The following is a 14604-nucleotide window of genomic DNA, read 5'->3' on the forward strand; positions in this document are numbered from 1 at the left end:
ATAGAAAAGAGAAAAAAGTTATTGCCCCAAATTGGAGCCTAGAAATCCATAATTTAAAAATGAAAAATATATATGTCAAATTTCCCTAAATTCGGAACGTTGGTTCAATTTTAATAGGATGACTTTAAAAGAGTAATATTTTATTTTGTGACAAATAATCCTTTAGAAAATAGACATTTAATGGTAATTTAAATAGATTACGTCTACAAAGGACGTGATCAACACGTTTAGCCGTGGACTATCTTATTAATTAATCCAATTGTCCAGCTAAGCTAAGTTGAGTTTGATTAATATTTTGTAAACTTAGACATGAATTAAGGTTTAATAATTCTGAGCGTGTCCTATCTAACAAGCAAAACTGACTCTGTCAAAGAAATTATATTTGACTCGAATTTTTTATTATAAAGAAGTAATTAAAAAGAGCTATGAGAATGAGTTATGCTTAGGCCATCTCCAATGCAATGTCGTATATACCTCCTGATGTTTTGCTTTGCCTCGACTGAAAAGAGTGGAGCCCACGGAAGGAGGAGAAAGCAGCCCACGTGATTTATATTTTGCCTCGACTGAAAACAGTGGAGCCCACGGAAAGAGGAGAAAGCAGCCCACGTGAGGAGAGAAAATGCTGGACCTTTGAGTTATTTTTCAAACTTGAAGCGGGGCCTGCCACTTGTGTAATTTCAAGCCACATGTTTTGTTTTAGACAGAGGTGCATTTGAATCCAACCGCAAGAATTTGCTTGCGTTTAATTTTTTTCAATCTATACTTTGCCGCCACCTATCATCAAGCAGCCATGATTTTCTTTTTTTCCTGACTAAATCTAACTTTAAAACAAATCCAACAATCCAACGGTCAAAATATTAATATTAATTAATCTAACCCATATATCATGTATCCACCTATTTGTTCACAATTTGTGTGGTTTCCTTTGATATTTATGAATTAAACTTTTGTTTTCGAAATTTGAATTTTTTTAGATTAGAGTGTTCAAAAAAATAAATCATGATGTTAGAAACAAAATTCACATAAGGAAAATTAATGGAAAAAAAAAACAATTAAGGGTTAATCATTCTTAAACAATTTAACAAAGTTGTGGACTCAAATTTTGAATCTGCATGGTTGGAGGAAAAAATTGTTTGAGTCCGAACAATACATGAAAGAAAGGGTAAGACTAATATTAATCTTTAATTATTTGCAAGGAGGTTGTCTTAATTTTGATATTAGATCGCTCCGTTATTATAATGGCCTTTTGTGGCTAGTGGATTATTTTTGCTGAATTATGAATAAAATTCCAAAATTTCTCCAAAACCAAGCACCTACATGACTTGGTCGCATCTTCTATCCATATCATTTATTTTATTTTAAGGAAAATGCTTGTCTCAGGGAAGTAGGAACTCCTACTTTCCTGCCAATCATAGTTTGACATGTGTGTAGAAAATTTTCTTTTTTGTGCATTTGATAAATTATTTTTGTATGTGTGATTTGTAAGAAGTATGAATGCCTCGTTTCAAGGAAAGAGGGAAGTGTCGAGGCATTCTGTGGGCAGTGCCAAAGACAGAGACGATGCAAGCAGTGTTTCGGAGAGGACTTGTTCAATTTTGAGTTGAAGAGCATGCGTAGCTTTGTGCAAGATATTTTTCTTTTTGCGCTTCAAGATACTTATGGCATATTTTGGGTTCTTCAACTACATGAACATCTCAGGCAGAAAACTAAAAAAGAAGTTCAATTCTCTTTGTCAGATGCTTGGCCTGTGTCTGGCCTTTTTCTTTTTTTTTTTTGAAAAAATTTGCTTCGCACGAAGCCCCCAAGTATTTTGGGGTTTGCATGTGTAGTTTGCTCAATGGCACGAATAATGCATTTGCCAAAGCTTCCAGGGCCTTCTTGCAAGATCTTGTTTTGCTTGAGAATAGAGATCTAACGCACAACAAATTGAGCATGTGAGTAATCTATATTATATTTGTTTTGCAAAGTAGATAGTCGACAAAAGGAAAAAACAAAGAAAGAAAGAGAGAATGTTCTTATCTCTTTATTTTCTCTGGTTTATTGCTTATGGTCCTCTTATTTGGAGGCATTGGTGAAGATGGTAGCTTGGTCCCCAGCAGAGTCGCCATTTATGTTGGGGTCTTTTTCTTCCAGCAGCCAGACGAATGGGCTTGGGCTGCTATAAAGGATGAGCGGAGGAGATTGCCCCTGTTTCTGAGTTTAAAGACCGGGCTCCAAAAGAGTTTTGAAAGGAGTAGTGACAACCTTAGAAAACACCTTGGATTCTTTCACCAATCAACCAAATAAACGCGACAGATTAGCATTGGCTTGGCTTGAGGAGCTTGTGGCATGGGAGTTAAGCCTTCACAAGTTTAGCAATCTGAGAGAGAGACAAAAGCTTGAATTTCTTATGGGAACAAATATTCAAGGCAAGGGGGAGAGAGATCTGAAGAGATTTTTGACTAAGGAAGAGAGGTAGAGATGGAAATAGAGAATGGGGCGTCTTGAGTAAATTCCCAGCCGCTTGACAAAGCTTGGTCGCGCTCTGGATGATTTACCAGAAGAGAAAATGGGAAGAGATTGAGGAATGAGGCTCGAAATTGCAGAGGTTTCAAGGATGAGAGATGAAGTTTGCTCTCTGAATGTGGTTGTTTTGCTGGGTAGAGAAAGCTCCCTTTTATAGGCGCTTAGAACCCTAATTCTATCGATCCTCCATTCCCACTTTTCCTTTGCTTCTTTCCATTCACTCCCTTTTGGTGAAATTTCTTTAACCAGAGCACATGGGTAACAAATCCTTTGGGGTTCCAAGATTTCTACGCAGCTGGACCTCTTCATGTGGTTGAGGCGCCACCCGCTTTTCTCCTTGGTTTCCCCATTAGAGCTTGCAGAGGAAAAGAAGAGTGGATGGAGTCGTTTGTCCAATGGGTATTCCTCATGTCCTATAGATTTCCGTTGGTTTTTGCGATGACCTCTGTTTGATTTGGTTCTGGAGCTTTGACAAGGGTGGAATACGATGCTAGGTTTTTAACAAGGATCTGGGCTGGGCTTTGTTCACAAGTATCGTGTTATTGGTACTTTCTTTCCAACGCCCTGCATGTTTTCGTCAAGCTGCTGGAAGTAGCCTATTTGCTTTATTTTGGGTGTTTTAACTAACGTGAGATTGTCTAAGTGTGGCAGCAGACTATGAGATATTTTCCTAAGGCATTGGATCACTTTTCTCTCTCTCATGCTTACCCATGTGCTTGGGCCCAAGAGATGGGCTTGAATTTTAGGGCTCCCAAGCAGCCCCAAAACTTTCCATCCCTTGAACCCTCAATGGGCCTTGTGAGTGCTCCTAACCATCCATACCACAACCTTCTCAGCAAGCCTCGGGCATTTGCATGGCTTGGGCCCACTTAAGGTTGTAGCATGGCGTGTTGTTTATTTGCTTGGCGTGGCATGTGTGTAAGCCCATATGACGATCTTTCGTGTGCTTCAACCGGGTTTTTTCTCAATAATGTATCGCACTGGGCCAGGAATATTTTTTGGGCCTAGCCCTGGATTTTTGGGCCTCAGCAGGAAGCAATGCCCTTATTTTAATTATCCGTCAACGAATTCTTCAAATCACATAATATTTCATAGTCATTTGATCTACTATCAAGGACAGATCCACGTACAGGCTAGAGTGGGCTCCAGGCCAGTGCAAGATTTAAAGTTATTAGACTTTGGTGCAAATTTTACAAAATTGTCCCTACTCCCGCAAATATTAGCCTACCCCTCTTTGCCACATGTGGTCTCTTGGGTTGCTTTTTGTCTTTTAATCTAATAAACCAATCAAATTTTGCCGCTTTTACGTCTTTTGCCTTCTCTCCTTATCTTCTTCATCATTTTCTCTTTTACTTCTTTTCTCCTGTGCTGCATTTCTCTCTGCTTTATTTCTCTATTTTTTTTCTTCTTCTTTGTATTCGGCTTATTTTCCCTTCAGCTTCGTTCTCTTCCCCTCTTTGTGTGAATCATTGTTTGTCCCCCTCTATCTCTCTCTTACTCTCATCGCTCCTCTCACTGACTCTCTCAACTTTACCTCTCCCGACCCTCCCTCTCTCTCAACTCTCACGATCACTCTCTGTTTTAACATTTAGGTTTTGGTTGTCAAATTTTAATTGTTATTGTTAGGTTTTTAAGATTTCAAGTTTGGTTGTTAAATTTTTGGGATTTTTTCTTATGCTATTTGAAAGAAAAGTTGCTTCTCTGCTTGAGGTTCCACTCAAAACATCAAGGTGAGGTTCTCTGCTTCTCAAGGTCAAGAAGGGGAGAGAGAAGGAGTAACGGTTTGTTTATTTATAAAAAATATGATAATTTTTAGTTTTTAAATATTTTAAAAGATGTTATGTAAAAAATTAAGGTGTTTTTAATTTGAATCTGATACTTAACTACAATCTGATGACGTGGACAAACCTTCCACCTTGCAAACGTTTGATACTTAACTATATAATCTGGCCATAAAAAGTGATCCATGCAGAATGATAAAGATAAGAAATCTTTTTTTCTTCACTTTTATCAGCCATATTACGGTAAGATATAAATGTAATTTCTAAGTCATCAATTAATCTATGTCTATCAGTTACAAATCAGCCCAGCTAAGCTTTATACCATGAACCCGCAACGACAATAACTATTAGTTTTTATATATATATATATATATAAGGCTTGTTAATTACTCCAAATTTCCAATATGCCACCCATTAAAGCAACTAAGCATCCTCTCACCTACATAATTTTATTTTTATTTTTATTTGTTCAAATGGTTGGCAGATTGTTATATTATATATGCATCATTGGACAAACATATATATAATTTCCTACATTTTGCATTGTTTGTAGTTTGAGACATCGACATAACGCAGCTAGCAGCTCATCATCTCTCCTTTGCTTCCAAGCCATATTACTATATGGAGGATCCCAAGGAACCTGTCTGTCAAAGCTACTTTTTTCTGAAGCCTGAAGAAGCAAGTTTCCTTGAGCTCCTTTGCCTCCTATGTTCATCTGATGTAGGAAAAAGAAGATTCATCGAGATCGAGTGCTCGGAAGAGGATGTGAACAAGGTCACGGCGTTTAGGCGCAGGTGGGTAATCTTCATCTCTGTTGTGCTGCAATGGAGCTTCCTTTTCTTCAGAGACCCCTTGGCTCGGACTGGGGATGTGTTCGACAAGTGGCTGAATCTTATATCAGCCAACGGTGGATTGCTCAAGCTCTTCATAAACCGGCTAAAAAGTAATTAAGCTCTAATTAATTTTCTTATAATAATATTATCCTTAATTCTTTATATCAGTCTCCAGCTATATGGATGGATCATGGATAGAATATGTTTTATGATGCTTAATGACAGTTTGTGCATGCATGCGGGAGGTTTGTAATTGTTTTTATGAAAATAGAAAAACGGACATCATAAAAACCTTTCCGTTTTTAGCTACAAGGGTTTTTACTTGATTTGATGGGAGTTTACATTGTGGACTAAACTTCCCTCAATTGATTCAAAAGACGATTCAAATGGTTAAGAGTAGTTACTCTTAGGTCATATGTTCGAATCTCCCTCATTCAGTATCAATATCGCTGGTATAATACAAAAATGGCCACACACAAAAAAAAAAAAAAAGAAGAGAAAAAAGTAGGGCAATTGAGAGATTTTTACTGGTCCATACATACAGCTCTGACCATATAGCTCAAGAATTAAAACAAACAACAAAACATCAACTTAATTATGGCAACCAGATAGACATAGAGGGAATTAATTATGTGATTATGTTGCTAATTCTGCTGTTTAATTTATAATTAATTGAGTAAAACGGGCGGGAGTGCAGGAAAGGTGGTGAAGCCAGATTCATTTACATCCAAATTATCTGTGGTGGGAAATGTTGATTGGCGAATTGAATTGGACGACAACATCAAACCAGAGGATAAAAGATACAAAGGGGCACTGTCCATGATGGCTGCTAAATGGTCGTACGAGAATGAAGACCTCGTTAAAACAGTCGTCAACGATCACTGGAAGGTATGTCTTCACTGGTTTTTCCTTACAATAATGCTACATTCACCAAATTAATTCAGTGCTCTTTCTCTTATTCTTAAAAGGATTGACAAAAATTGTTCTTTGTTCATTGTGATGACGATGAAATTGTTTTTAAGCGATTAATTAATTCTTTGGAGTGCGCAGATGAAATTCTTGCGGTTTTACAACTTTTGGAATGGTAAGTAAGTAAGCAGCAAACCCTTGCATTTTCTTTACACAATTTATATGGTTGTTTTATTTTTTTTCCTAAATGTTATGCAGATTACCTGGGACGAGATTCAACACAAGCTTTCCTGTTCCAAGACACAACATCTGACCCCAACTTGATCGTGGTGGCATTTAGAGGAACCGAACCATTCGATGCCGATGAATGGAGCACAGATTTCGACATCTCATGGTGCGAGTTCTCTGAAGTCGGCAAGGCACACAGCGGCTTCATGAAAGCTCTCGGCATGCAACCAAACAACACCTGGCCCCTTGAGCTCAAAACAGAGCAAGTCAAAGTTGACCAACCTCATCTGTTTGCTTACTACACAATCAGGAAAAAGCTGATAGATTTGTTGCAGGAGAACAAGAGTGCCAAGTTTATATTGACAGGCCACAGCTTGGGCGGGGCTTTGGCTGTGATGTTTGCTGCTGTGCTGGCAATGCATGGCTATGAGAGAGAATATGAGTTGTTGATGGAGAGGTTGGAGGGGGTGTACACTTTTGGACAGCCTAGGGTGGGGGATGCCAAATTTGGGGGGTATATGAAGGAGAAGCTACAAAAGTATGGTGTGAGGTATATGAGGTATGTTTACTCCAATGACTTGGTGGCTAGGATACCTTATGACGATAAAACTCTCTTCTTTAAGCACTTTGGACCCAGCCTCTATTTCAACAGCTGCTACAAAGGAAAGGTTACTCTCTCTCTCTCTCTCTCTCTCTCTCTCTCTCTCTCTCTTATTTGGCATATAACGAGTTTATACAACTGTTGTCTTACAATAACTAATCATGTGATCTGTAATACTAATTAAACTACTTATATACATCTTTACACTACTTATATGACTAACAATACCGATTAAACATTTTGGTTCGAGCTAGGTTTTGGAGGAGGAACCCAACAAGAACTACTTTAATCCGTTGTGGTTCATACCCAAGAGCCTAAATGCAGTGTGGGAGCTGATTAGGAGTTTCATACTTCCTTTGAGAAAGGGTTCGGAGTACAAGGAAGCATGGTTTATGAGAGCCCTTAGGGTCGTTGGTTTAATACTTCCGGGATTGGTGGCTCATGCTCCTCAAGATTATGTCAATCTTACACGATTGGGATCCCTTCCATCACTTGCAAACCCTAATTATATTATTCCTCAAGAAAATCCTAAAGTCGATTGATATGCAAAGATTTATAATAGAATTTGTACGTGAAGCTCAAGTAGATGATTGTATTTCCATTTGTGCACAAGCTTTCATGGTGTGTGAAAAACAAGAAAAAAATAATTAACGTAGTATATAATCTGAAGTCATTGATTTACATACACACAGAAGCATTATTAATCGCTGAATCCGCATGAATTGCTTACTAGGGTCCTAGTTATCTAAAAGACTGAACCTGAGGTTTTGGTGCTTCATGCCGCTGGAAAACCGCGTTGACACTGATTTAGCATCAAAATAGTAGCTGCTAACTGCTATACACCATTCATTTATGTTCTGGATCCTCCGTTGTTCATTTACTTAACCTGGAAAGATATGCAAATGGCTGTTCGTGAGCATCAGAACATAGCATAAGAATCAGATTCACAAAAGGTTTCATATATATAGTTCATTAGGCAGATGCCTTCCCACCCAAGGACGTGCTTGTAAATTATATCAGAGGCTGTCATTTCTAGTTAAACTGCATCAGCAGCTAGTTTTATTGATCCCAACAGTTATATTACACATGGTACAGACCAGAAGTTCCACAATTTTCGAAAACTTTCTTACTTCTATGGTCACATTATGTTAAAACTTTATAATTTAAAAAATCAACTTTCAAGAGACAAATTACCTTGCTGTATAGCCTAGTCGAGCAACAGGTGCCTGGATGAGGAGTCAGAAAGCATGGCATGTAAAACAACCACTCAAAGAACCCATCTGACGAGTTCTACGAATTGATACAGTTCTATGTGAGGTCCCTGCAACTTGTGCTTGGTCGGTTAACACGGAGCTTCTCATGTCTTGAGCCTTCTTCTGAGCCGATCTCAACTTGTTCATGATTTTATCCATGGATGATGATCTCTTCTTTTCCAGCTTCATCTGAAACAGATTAAAGTAAGGGTCAATATTTGCGGAACATATATACAAGAACGGAAGTCTAGAGAGAGAGACAGAAACCTCTAGTTTCCGTATTGCTGCCTCAGCTTTCGCCTTCTGCAGGTTCTCCCAAGCAGTGATTTTGGCTTCCTCTCTTTTAACTCTGAAGAAAAACAACAGGTTGACATTTCAATATTAGTATAGATATGCATCAGTCCACATTTTAAAATATCACATCATTTAATGATATTAATCATAAATCTCTATATTTTCGACTAGTGAGTCTATGATAATCAGGCAGGAAATTTGACCAAACAAAAGGTCAACCAATCAATATTTATTGAGATCACAACGTACTTTTAGTGTATGGAAAAGATAGGAATTTACTCTTGAGTGCTGCTATTTCCACCCCCAGTCCTATTTTCCCACCCACCTTATCTTCCCACCCACCATGTAAATTTGAAAAAACATAATCCTATTTTTACACCCACCATTATTCCTAAAATACCCTTTAATTATTAATTCAAGCAAATTCTCCTTACTTTCATTCAAAGCAAGCTTCAAACCTTCAACCCCTGTCAATCAAAACGCGTGGGATCCTCTGTAAAATATTATTAAAAATTAAAAATAAAGAAAATCGCTCTCAATGTTCATCGTCTCTCCTCCGAACGAAAACAATAACGGAGAGAAATGCCAGAATTAGAAAGAAGATGAAGAGCAAACTGAGCAAATGAAACAGAAAGCCTGTGCCCTTGGGTTCAGAAACTGATGAGAAATTTGATGGAATTGGATTGGACCCAGTTGGAAATTTTGAAGCTTTATTGGAATTTTGATTTGGGTTTGGTCGGGATGAGGGAGAGAGGGAGGGGTTGGGATTTGACAAGGATGAAGGAGAATATGTGTTTTTTTTTTAAATCTAAAGTCCTTAAAAGTCATTTTACAAATGAATAAATTTGTTTTTAAATTTTGAAGATAAGGTGGGTGGGGAAATAGGACAGGTGGGTGGAAATAGCAGTACTCTTACCCTTACTCTTTGGTTACGCCATTTTCTTCAGAGTTCAAATCAATCCAATTTTCCATACAAAGTTTTTGACACTCTCAATGTATTTTTCTTTCATTTTCTCAGAAATAAATAATGCACAATGGAAAAATTGTGTGGCAAACATACTTTGAAATGTTCTTCGATGCGTCAGAAAGATCCCAAGCAGCAGACCGAGCGTCTGCATCTTTCTTTTTCCAATTATCAATAATATCAGAGCCCTTTCCAGGTACTCGGGCTTTATGTTTCTTGGACCACCTTGTCACAGTGACACGGTCATCTACCTGCACATCCCTGACTTCAAATTTCAAAGAAGGGGCACTCTGCACTTCCACAATAGGCAGGCCCGAGGAAGTGGAGGCAGAGTAAGAAGGCCCTCCTGTGGGAGATGAGTGAGTGCTATCATCTGGGCTCATCTGCGTTGCCATGTCCCTTCTTGAAACTGCACGAGATACATTGGTAGCCGCATCCTTGACCCCATCAGGTCCATCAAACTTTTCATCTGGTGTACACGTAAACAGACCAAAGACCATCCGGAAATGAGTACAATAGTTCTAGCAATTGTTACACCAAAGACCTGAGTCCATTGTTCAGGAAGTATATACATATGCTTGACAATTTCTAACATGGTAATTAAATCAGCTATGCTAATTATACATTCATGTAACGAATCCAGTTACTATGACTATGAGAATCCATTGTGATTTACTTGGCTCAATTAAGAAAGTAATGTCTAGTGGAAACAAATTTAACACTAACCTTGAGATCCAGGCAGTGAAGACTGCTGGTCCAGCACCTCAGAGCAACCATGCACACTAACCGAACGGGCAATGCAAGGTTCAGCCCGGGTTGTAAAGGCTCCATTTTGGGCACCGGAGTGGAATGGCAATCCATCAGCTGATATAACACCAGCTGAAAACGGAGAAGCAGCCATGAAATTGCTCACATTGGTCCCATCAAACATGGGCATTGCTGGCGAGTACAATGAGTAATACGCAACCCCAGGAGGCCCAAGTGGACCACTCTTCGATTTTGGCCTCCTCTGGGTCTGCTGACACGACGGCCTCACCACCCCATCACCCTGAACCGGACTGAAAATCCACCTCTCGGCATCTTCCCATTTCGACGGCAATGTCCTCCCGTTATTAAACGGCAACATTGAAGCCGTCGTATTCTTCCGACCCACGTTGGTAGGCGCCGGAACTCGCTCGGAGCTCCAACCCTTCTGAACTCCGAGACTCGTGTTCCGGTAACTCGGTGTACCGGGACTCGGGAAATTCCCCGATTTCCGAGACGCCATGGAACTCTTCTTTATGTTGCCCAGTCTCGGCGAGGAGACAGAGGCATTGTTCAAATCCAAAGAAGCGGGTCTCGGCCTGTCTAGCTTCTTCGAGAAAGCTTCAGATCTGGAGCGCCGGTCCTGGCATTCTAGAGAAAGACGAAAAAACCCAAAAGGGTGAAGCTGAGAGCTCAATCTGGTTCGAAATAGATTGAACTAAAATGGGTTTTTACCTTTGATGGCCAGAGAGAAAGAGCTCCTAGCCGAATCGAGAACTAAATCCGAGTCAGTGTCTTCCTTTTGAACTGCAAAAGCTCGAAGCCAAAAACAGTGAGCAAGTGCGAGTTTGAAAATTGAAAAACTAAGCAAAAGCGGAGAGGAAAGCGACGTCGTATGGTTTCTGAGCTGTACCTTTGGCCTTTTCTGCTTTTGTGGAGAGACGAGAGTGCTTGATGCTGCTGGTGTGGAAAGTTAGGCGTCTGCTCGGATCTGGATCGCGATCTGTACCGCTCGAGCTTTCTTCAACGTGGTGCTCATGTGCAGCCGAGTTCTGCATCACTCAAATCATACATCATTAATCCATGTGCATTCATCATCATCATCAACATCAATTTTTACAGAAGAAAGCAATTAAGCAAGCAAATCGGAAACTTGAAAGGCCGATTCAGCCAGTACCGGAGAGATCTCGGAGTCGTGGTCAAGGGCGTCGGAGGCGAAAGAGCAGCGGTCAACGCTGGCGGAGGCTGAAGAGAAGAGACTGAAGTTTGACTCGAGGGTGAAGATGACCGAGTCGGGGCTCGCGTCTCGGACTCCGAAACCCGATCTCTGCTCCGGCATTTTCACTTACATATCGCAGAGAAGAAGAAACGGAGAGAATCTGAGAGTGTGAAATGGCGGGTATTAGAAGTAAGGGAAGGGAGAGTTGTTTATTTATGGGATTAATTAAGGCAAATCACGTTTAAGAGATTTTGTTTAACGAATTTAAAAGACAAAGATTAATTAATTAAGGTTGGATTTTGATTAATTATGCGACTTTGTTTTTGTTCATCATTCATTTCATCCAAATATAATATAAGCTTATCCAAGTGTGGGCTCACTGGGTTTTGCTTTGCGCCTTTTAATGTTTTGGTCGTCGTCCTCAGTACGTTTGACTACGAGAAAATGATGGTAGTTAATTATAGAGGGAAAAATGAGAGTTGGGCCCACGTGTCATATGTCAGGAACTGGGTCCGGGTTTGGAGCCAGGTGTGGGATAACATGGACTTCCGGTGCGTAACTTTTGGGTGACATGGATTTTGAATTGTAATGATACAATTGACAAATCAATGATGTTTTTTTCGGTGAATGAATTTCACAATTGATTTCAATTTTCCCGCCCTTGATAATGTTGTCTGATGTGAGTAAATTCCACATTGAGAGAATGTGTAAGGCTTGCATTATATTGCATAATAGTAATTTATGTGTTCTGATTTTTTACGTAATTGTTATTTGGTTTTAGATTGGACGACATATGTTTTAGATAATTATTAGTCTAAAAAATTTAAGTTGTCAGATAATGAGCCAACAATGTATATTAAGCTTACCCCCTTCCTCACGTGCATGCTCATTTACACGTAGAGAGGCATACCAATAAGAATAGAGAGACAAACATATAGATGTAGCCCTACCCTGCACCAAAAAATTTAAACCATAAAAGAATAAGTCAATAATGTATATCAACCTTACAATACGTGATTCGCAATACCTAATAATATAATCTGTTAGCACATTAGGTTGTATAATATTATTCATAGACGTCCCTTCAGGGACGGACCCTAAGTTTGGCTAACTTGGGCTTCTATTTTTCAAGCCCAAAAAAAAAAAATCATAACTCACCCAATTTAAATAACCTAGTCTTCTTTAATTCTCCTCATTGAACAACACGTAGTCAATAAAAGGATAAGAAAAGAAAAAAAAACTCGCACACAACATATAGAAAAAAACAAAAAAAGAGAAAAAAGAACTCACATACAGCACGTAGAAAAAAAAAAGAAAAAAAAGAAAAGAAGAAGCACCTTACACTTGCACGTAGAGAAATAAAAAAGAACGCTCTTGTTGCCACTGCACTCACCTTCAAGACTCAATTCAAGTGAACCAAGTTCGTATATTCGTAAGGTAAGCTTCTCTCAATTTGTTGATGTTTTAATTTGATGATTTTTTTTGGAGTTTATGAAGTATCAATTAGGATTTGCAATTGAAACTTATGAATTATAAATTAGGGATTAGTAATTGGGGCTTATCAGTTTCAATTTATGAATTATGAATTATCAAATAGGATTTGTAATTGATTATATTGTTCTTGCTTATTAAATATGTGTTCTTTTTTGTTATCAATGAAATTACATTGTATTGTTAAGTTTTCTATCTACTTAGTACCTTTGTACGTAAGTGATAGATTCATATTTTGCATATATAATCTATCTCTATTTGCATAGTTTTCGTGTGAAATTGGTTAGTTTAATGTGATTGGTGAAGATTTTGTAGGAAATCATACTTAGCAAGGCTTTGGAGGAAAAACTATAATTTTGGAAGCTTAAGGGATCCAAATGGGTGGAATTATCAACTCAACAAAGTATCAAGAATTCACTCTGTCATTTCATCAAACACATGGAGTGCATCTGTGCAAGTATCAATTTATACCCACAACTGGTCTCAGTGACCAGTGCCAGAGAGATTGAATTAGAAGATTTACCATCACGCTGCTGTGTTTCCGGCCGCTTGAAGAACAACCCAATGCCAATTGCTGATATGGAAGCCAACGTGGTTTGCGTCAGTTGAGCATTTGCTGAGACATTAGATGACAAAATAAAGAGATGGTCTGAAAGGAAAGAAAGCATTATGCATGAGATTTAAATATTGTCAACATTGAAAGCTAATTGACTTTGCAATTGTTGAGACAATTGCTGATCACCTAAGCTGCCACCGTCACTTGCTTTTGGAGAAAAGTGTGTTAATGGGCTGGTCTCCTTTGAATTGCAAGTGTTATCTAAGCCGCACTTTCCTTTGAATTGGAGATTTTAATTTCATTCTCAGCCACTTTCTTCTCACAAAGCCAACCAATTGCATCTTTTACCTGAAGCCGCATCTTTTCTCTCCACAAAGTCAGATTCCTTATTTGACTTGGTTAAGTCCCAACTCTTCCTCAGCTGCCAGCTATCTCTATTTTTCCTTCTCAGTTTGGGTTTTATTTTTGGGGCTTTCCTACTATTCATCTACTTCCTAATCAATTATTATTTCTCTTTCTTTTTTGGAGAATTCCTTTGGCCTATAAATACTGAGCTTTAACCTAAAGCCCGGGGAGTTCGGAGGATTATTGGGAGACCATAGACTACAAAGGCACGAGAGAGAGTTTTAGAGAGAAGAAGACAAGACCTGGAGCTAGAGTTGCTGCTGGGCAGAGATTAAATCCTCAATTGGTTTTTTCTTTCCTATGACACTGTTTATCATGGTTTTTATTAAAGTTGTCATGAACTAATTTCTTTTGCTAGGGCTACGATGTAGCCTAGCCATGAATACTCAATTACTTTAGTCAATGTTAATTCCAAGTATTTTTCCATGTTGAGTATCTATTACCATGCTTAATGCTTTGAATATTTGGCCAACATTTAATTGTTTTGATGCTAAATTGATGATAGGGATATCCAATTTAGGGTTGCTTCTTGTAATAGATGCCATAAGTTACATGATTAGACAGGGATGTTCGTCATGACTTATGTGGTTGTTTTGCAGATTTTTCAAGAGTTTAATGGGTTCTTATTATCTTAATTCCATCACTAGGGATAGAGTGGGTTGGTAATAAGAGTACTTTTGGTATAACCAGGGATGGAGTATCGAATAAAGTAGGGAAAATCGACTGTCAACGTGGAGAATAATTAGGATTAACATGCTAAGGGAATTGGGTAGAATTGGCTATGGTGAAATCGGAAGCTCTAGTGCTCTCATAACTTGAAT

At 38.7% G+C, this 14604-nt stretch overlaps 2 protein-coding genes and 1 long non-coding RNA gene across 3 annotated transcripts; 1 reads left to right on the forward strand and 2 right to left on the reverse strand.

Moving 5' to 3' along the window:
• The first annotated feature begins 3883 nt into the window (after positions 1-3883).
• On the forward strand, positions 3884-7401 carry LOC110761962 (triacylglycerol lipase OBL1-like). The gene is made up of 6 exons (XM_021964547.2): positions 3884-4235; positions 4840-5229; positions 5817-6007; positions 6170-6203; positions 6287-6924; positions 7112-7401. The coding sequence occupies exons 2-6, from the start codon at positions 4908-4910 to the stop codon at positions 7397-7399; spliced, it is 1473 nt and encodes a 490-aa protein (XP_021820239.1). The 5' UTR covers positions 3884-4235; positions 4840-4907; the 3' UTR covers positions 7400-7401.
• Positions 7402-7497: 96 nt separating this feature from the next.
• Positions 7498-11704, reverse strand: LOC110761961 (Remorin family protein). Its single transcript, XM_021964546.2, has 8 exons — positions 11290-11704; positions 11026-11164; positions 10848-10919; positions 10095-10763; positions 9465-9837; positions 8378-8459; positions 8052-8299; positions 7498-7743 (listed from the first exon to the last, which is right to left on the reverse strand). Exons 1-7 carry the CDS (start codon positions 11449-11451, stop codon positions 8096-8098), a joined length of 1701 nt encoding a protein of 566 aa, XP_021820238.2. The 5' UTR covers positions 11452-11704; the 3' UTR covers positions 7498-7743; positions 8052-8095.
• Positions 11705-12197: 493 nt separating this feature from the next.
• On the reverse strand, positions 12198-14176 carry LOC148297974 (uncharacterized). The gene is made up of 3 exons (XR_015833168.1): positions 13565-14176; positions 13346-13471; positions 12198-12282 (listed from the first exon to the last, which is right to left on the reverse strand). It is a non-coding gene; the product is annotated as an uncharacterized LOC148297974 (long non-coding RNA).
• Between the last annotated feature and the right edge of the window lie 428 nt (positions 14177-14604).

The sequence above is a fragment of the Prunus avium genome, chromosome 1 (genome assembly GCF_965620075.1).
Source record: "Prunus avium chromosome 1, drPruAviu1.hap1.1, whole genome shotgun sequence".
Lineage (NCBI taxonomy): Eukaryota > Viridiplantae > Streptophyta > Magnoliopsida > Rosales > Rosaceae > Prunus > Prunus avium.

Bases quoted from the DNA above. Each gene is read 5' to 3' on its own strand.
- LOC110761962 (XM_021964547.2), top strand. From the start codon at position 4,908: ATGGAGGATCCCAAGGAACCTGTCTGTCAAAGCTACTTTTTTCTGAAG. The intron at 5,230-5,816 runs GTAATTAAGCTC...GCGGGAGTGCAG, and splicing joins CTTCATAAACCGGCTAAAAA to GAAAGGTGGTGAAGCCAGAT. The intron at 6,008-6,169 runs GTATGTCTTCAC...TGGAGTGCGCAG, and splicing joins TCGTCAACGATCACTGGAAG to ATGAAATTCTTGCGGTTTTA.
- LOC110761961 (XM_021964546.2), bottom strand. From the start codon at position 11,451: ATGCCGGAGCAGAGATCGGGTTTCGGAGTCCGAGACGCGAGCCCCGAC. The intron at 11,165-11,289 runs GTACTGGCTGAA...TGAGTGATGCAG, and splicing joins ACGACTCCGAGATCTCTCCG to AACTCGGCTGCACATGAGCA. The intron at 8,460-9,464 runs GTATGTTTGCCA...GTTTTTCTTCAG, and splicing joins GCATCGAAGAACATTTCAAA to AGTTAAAAGAGAGGAAGCCA.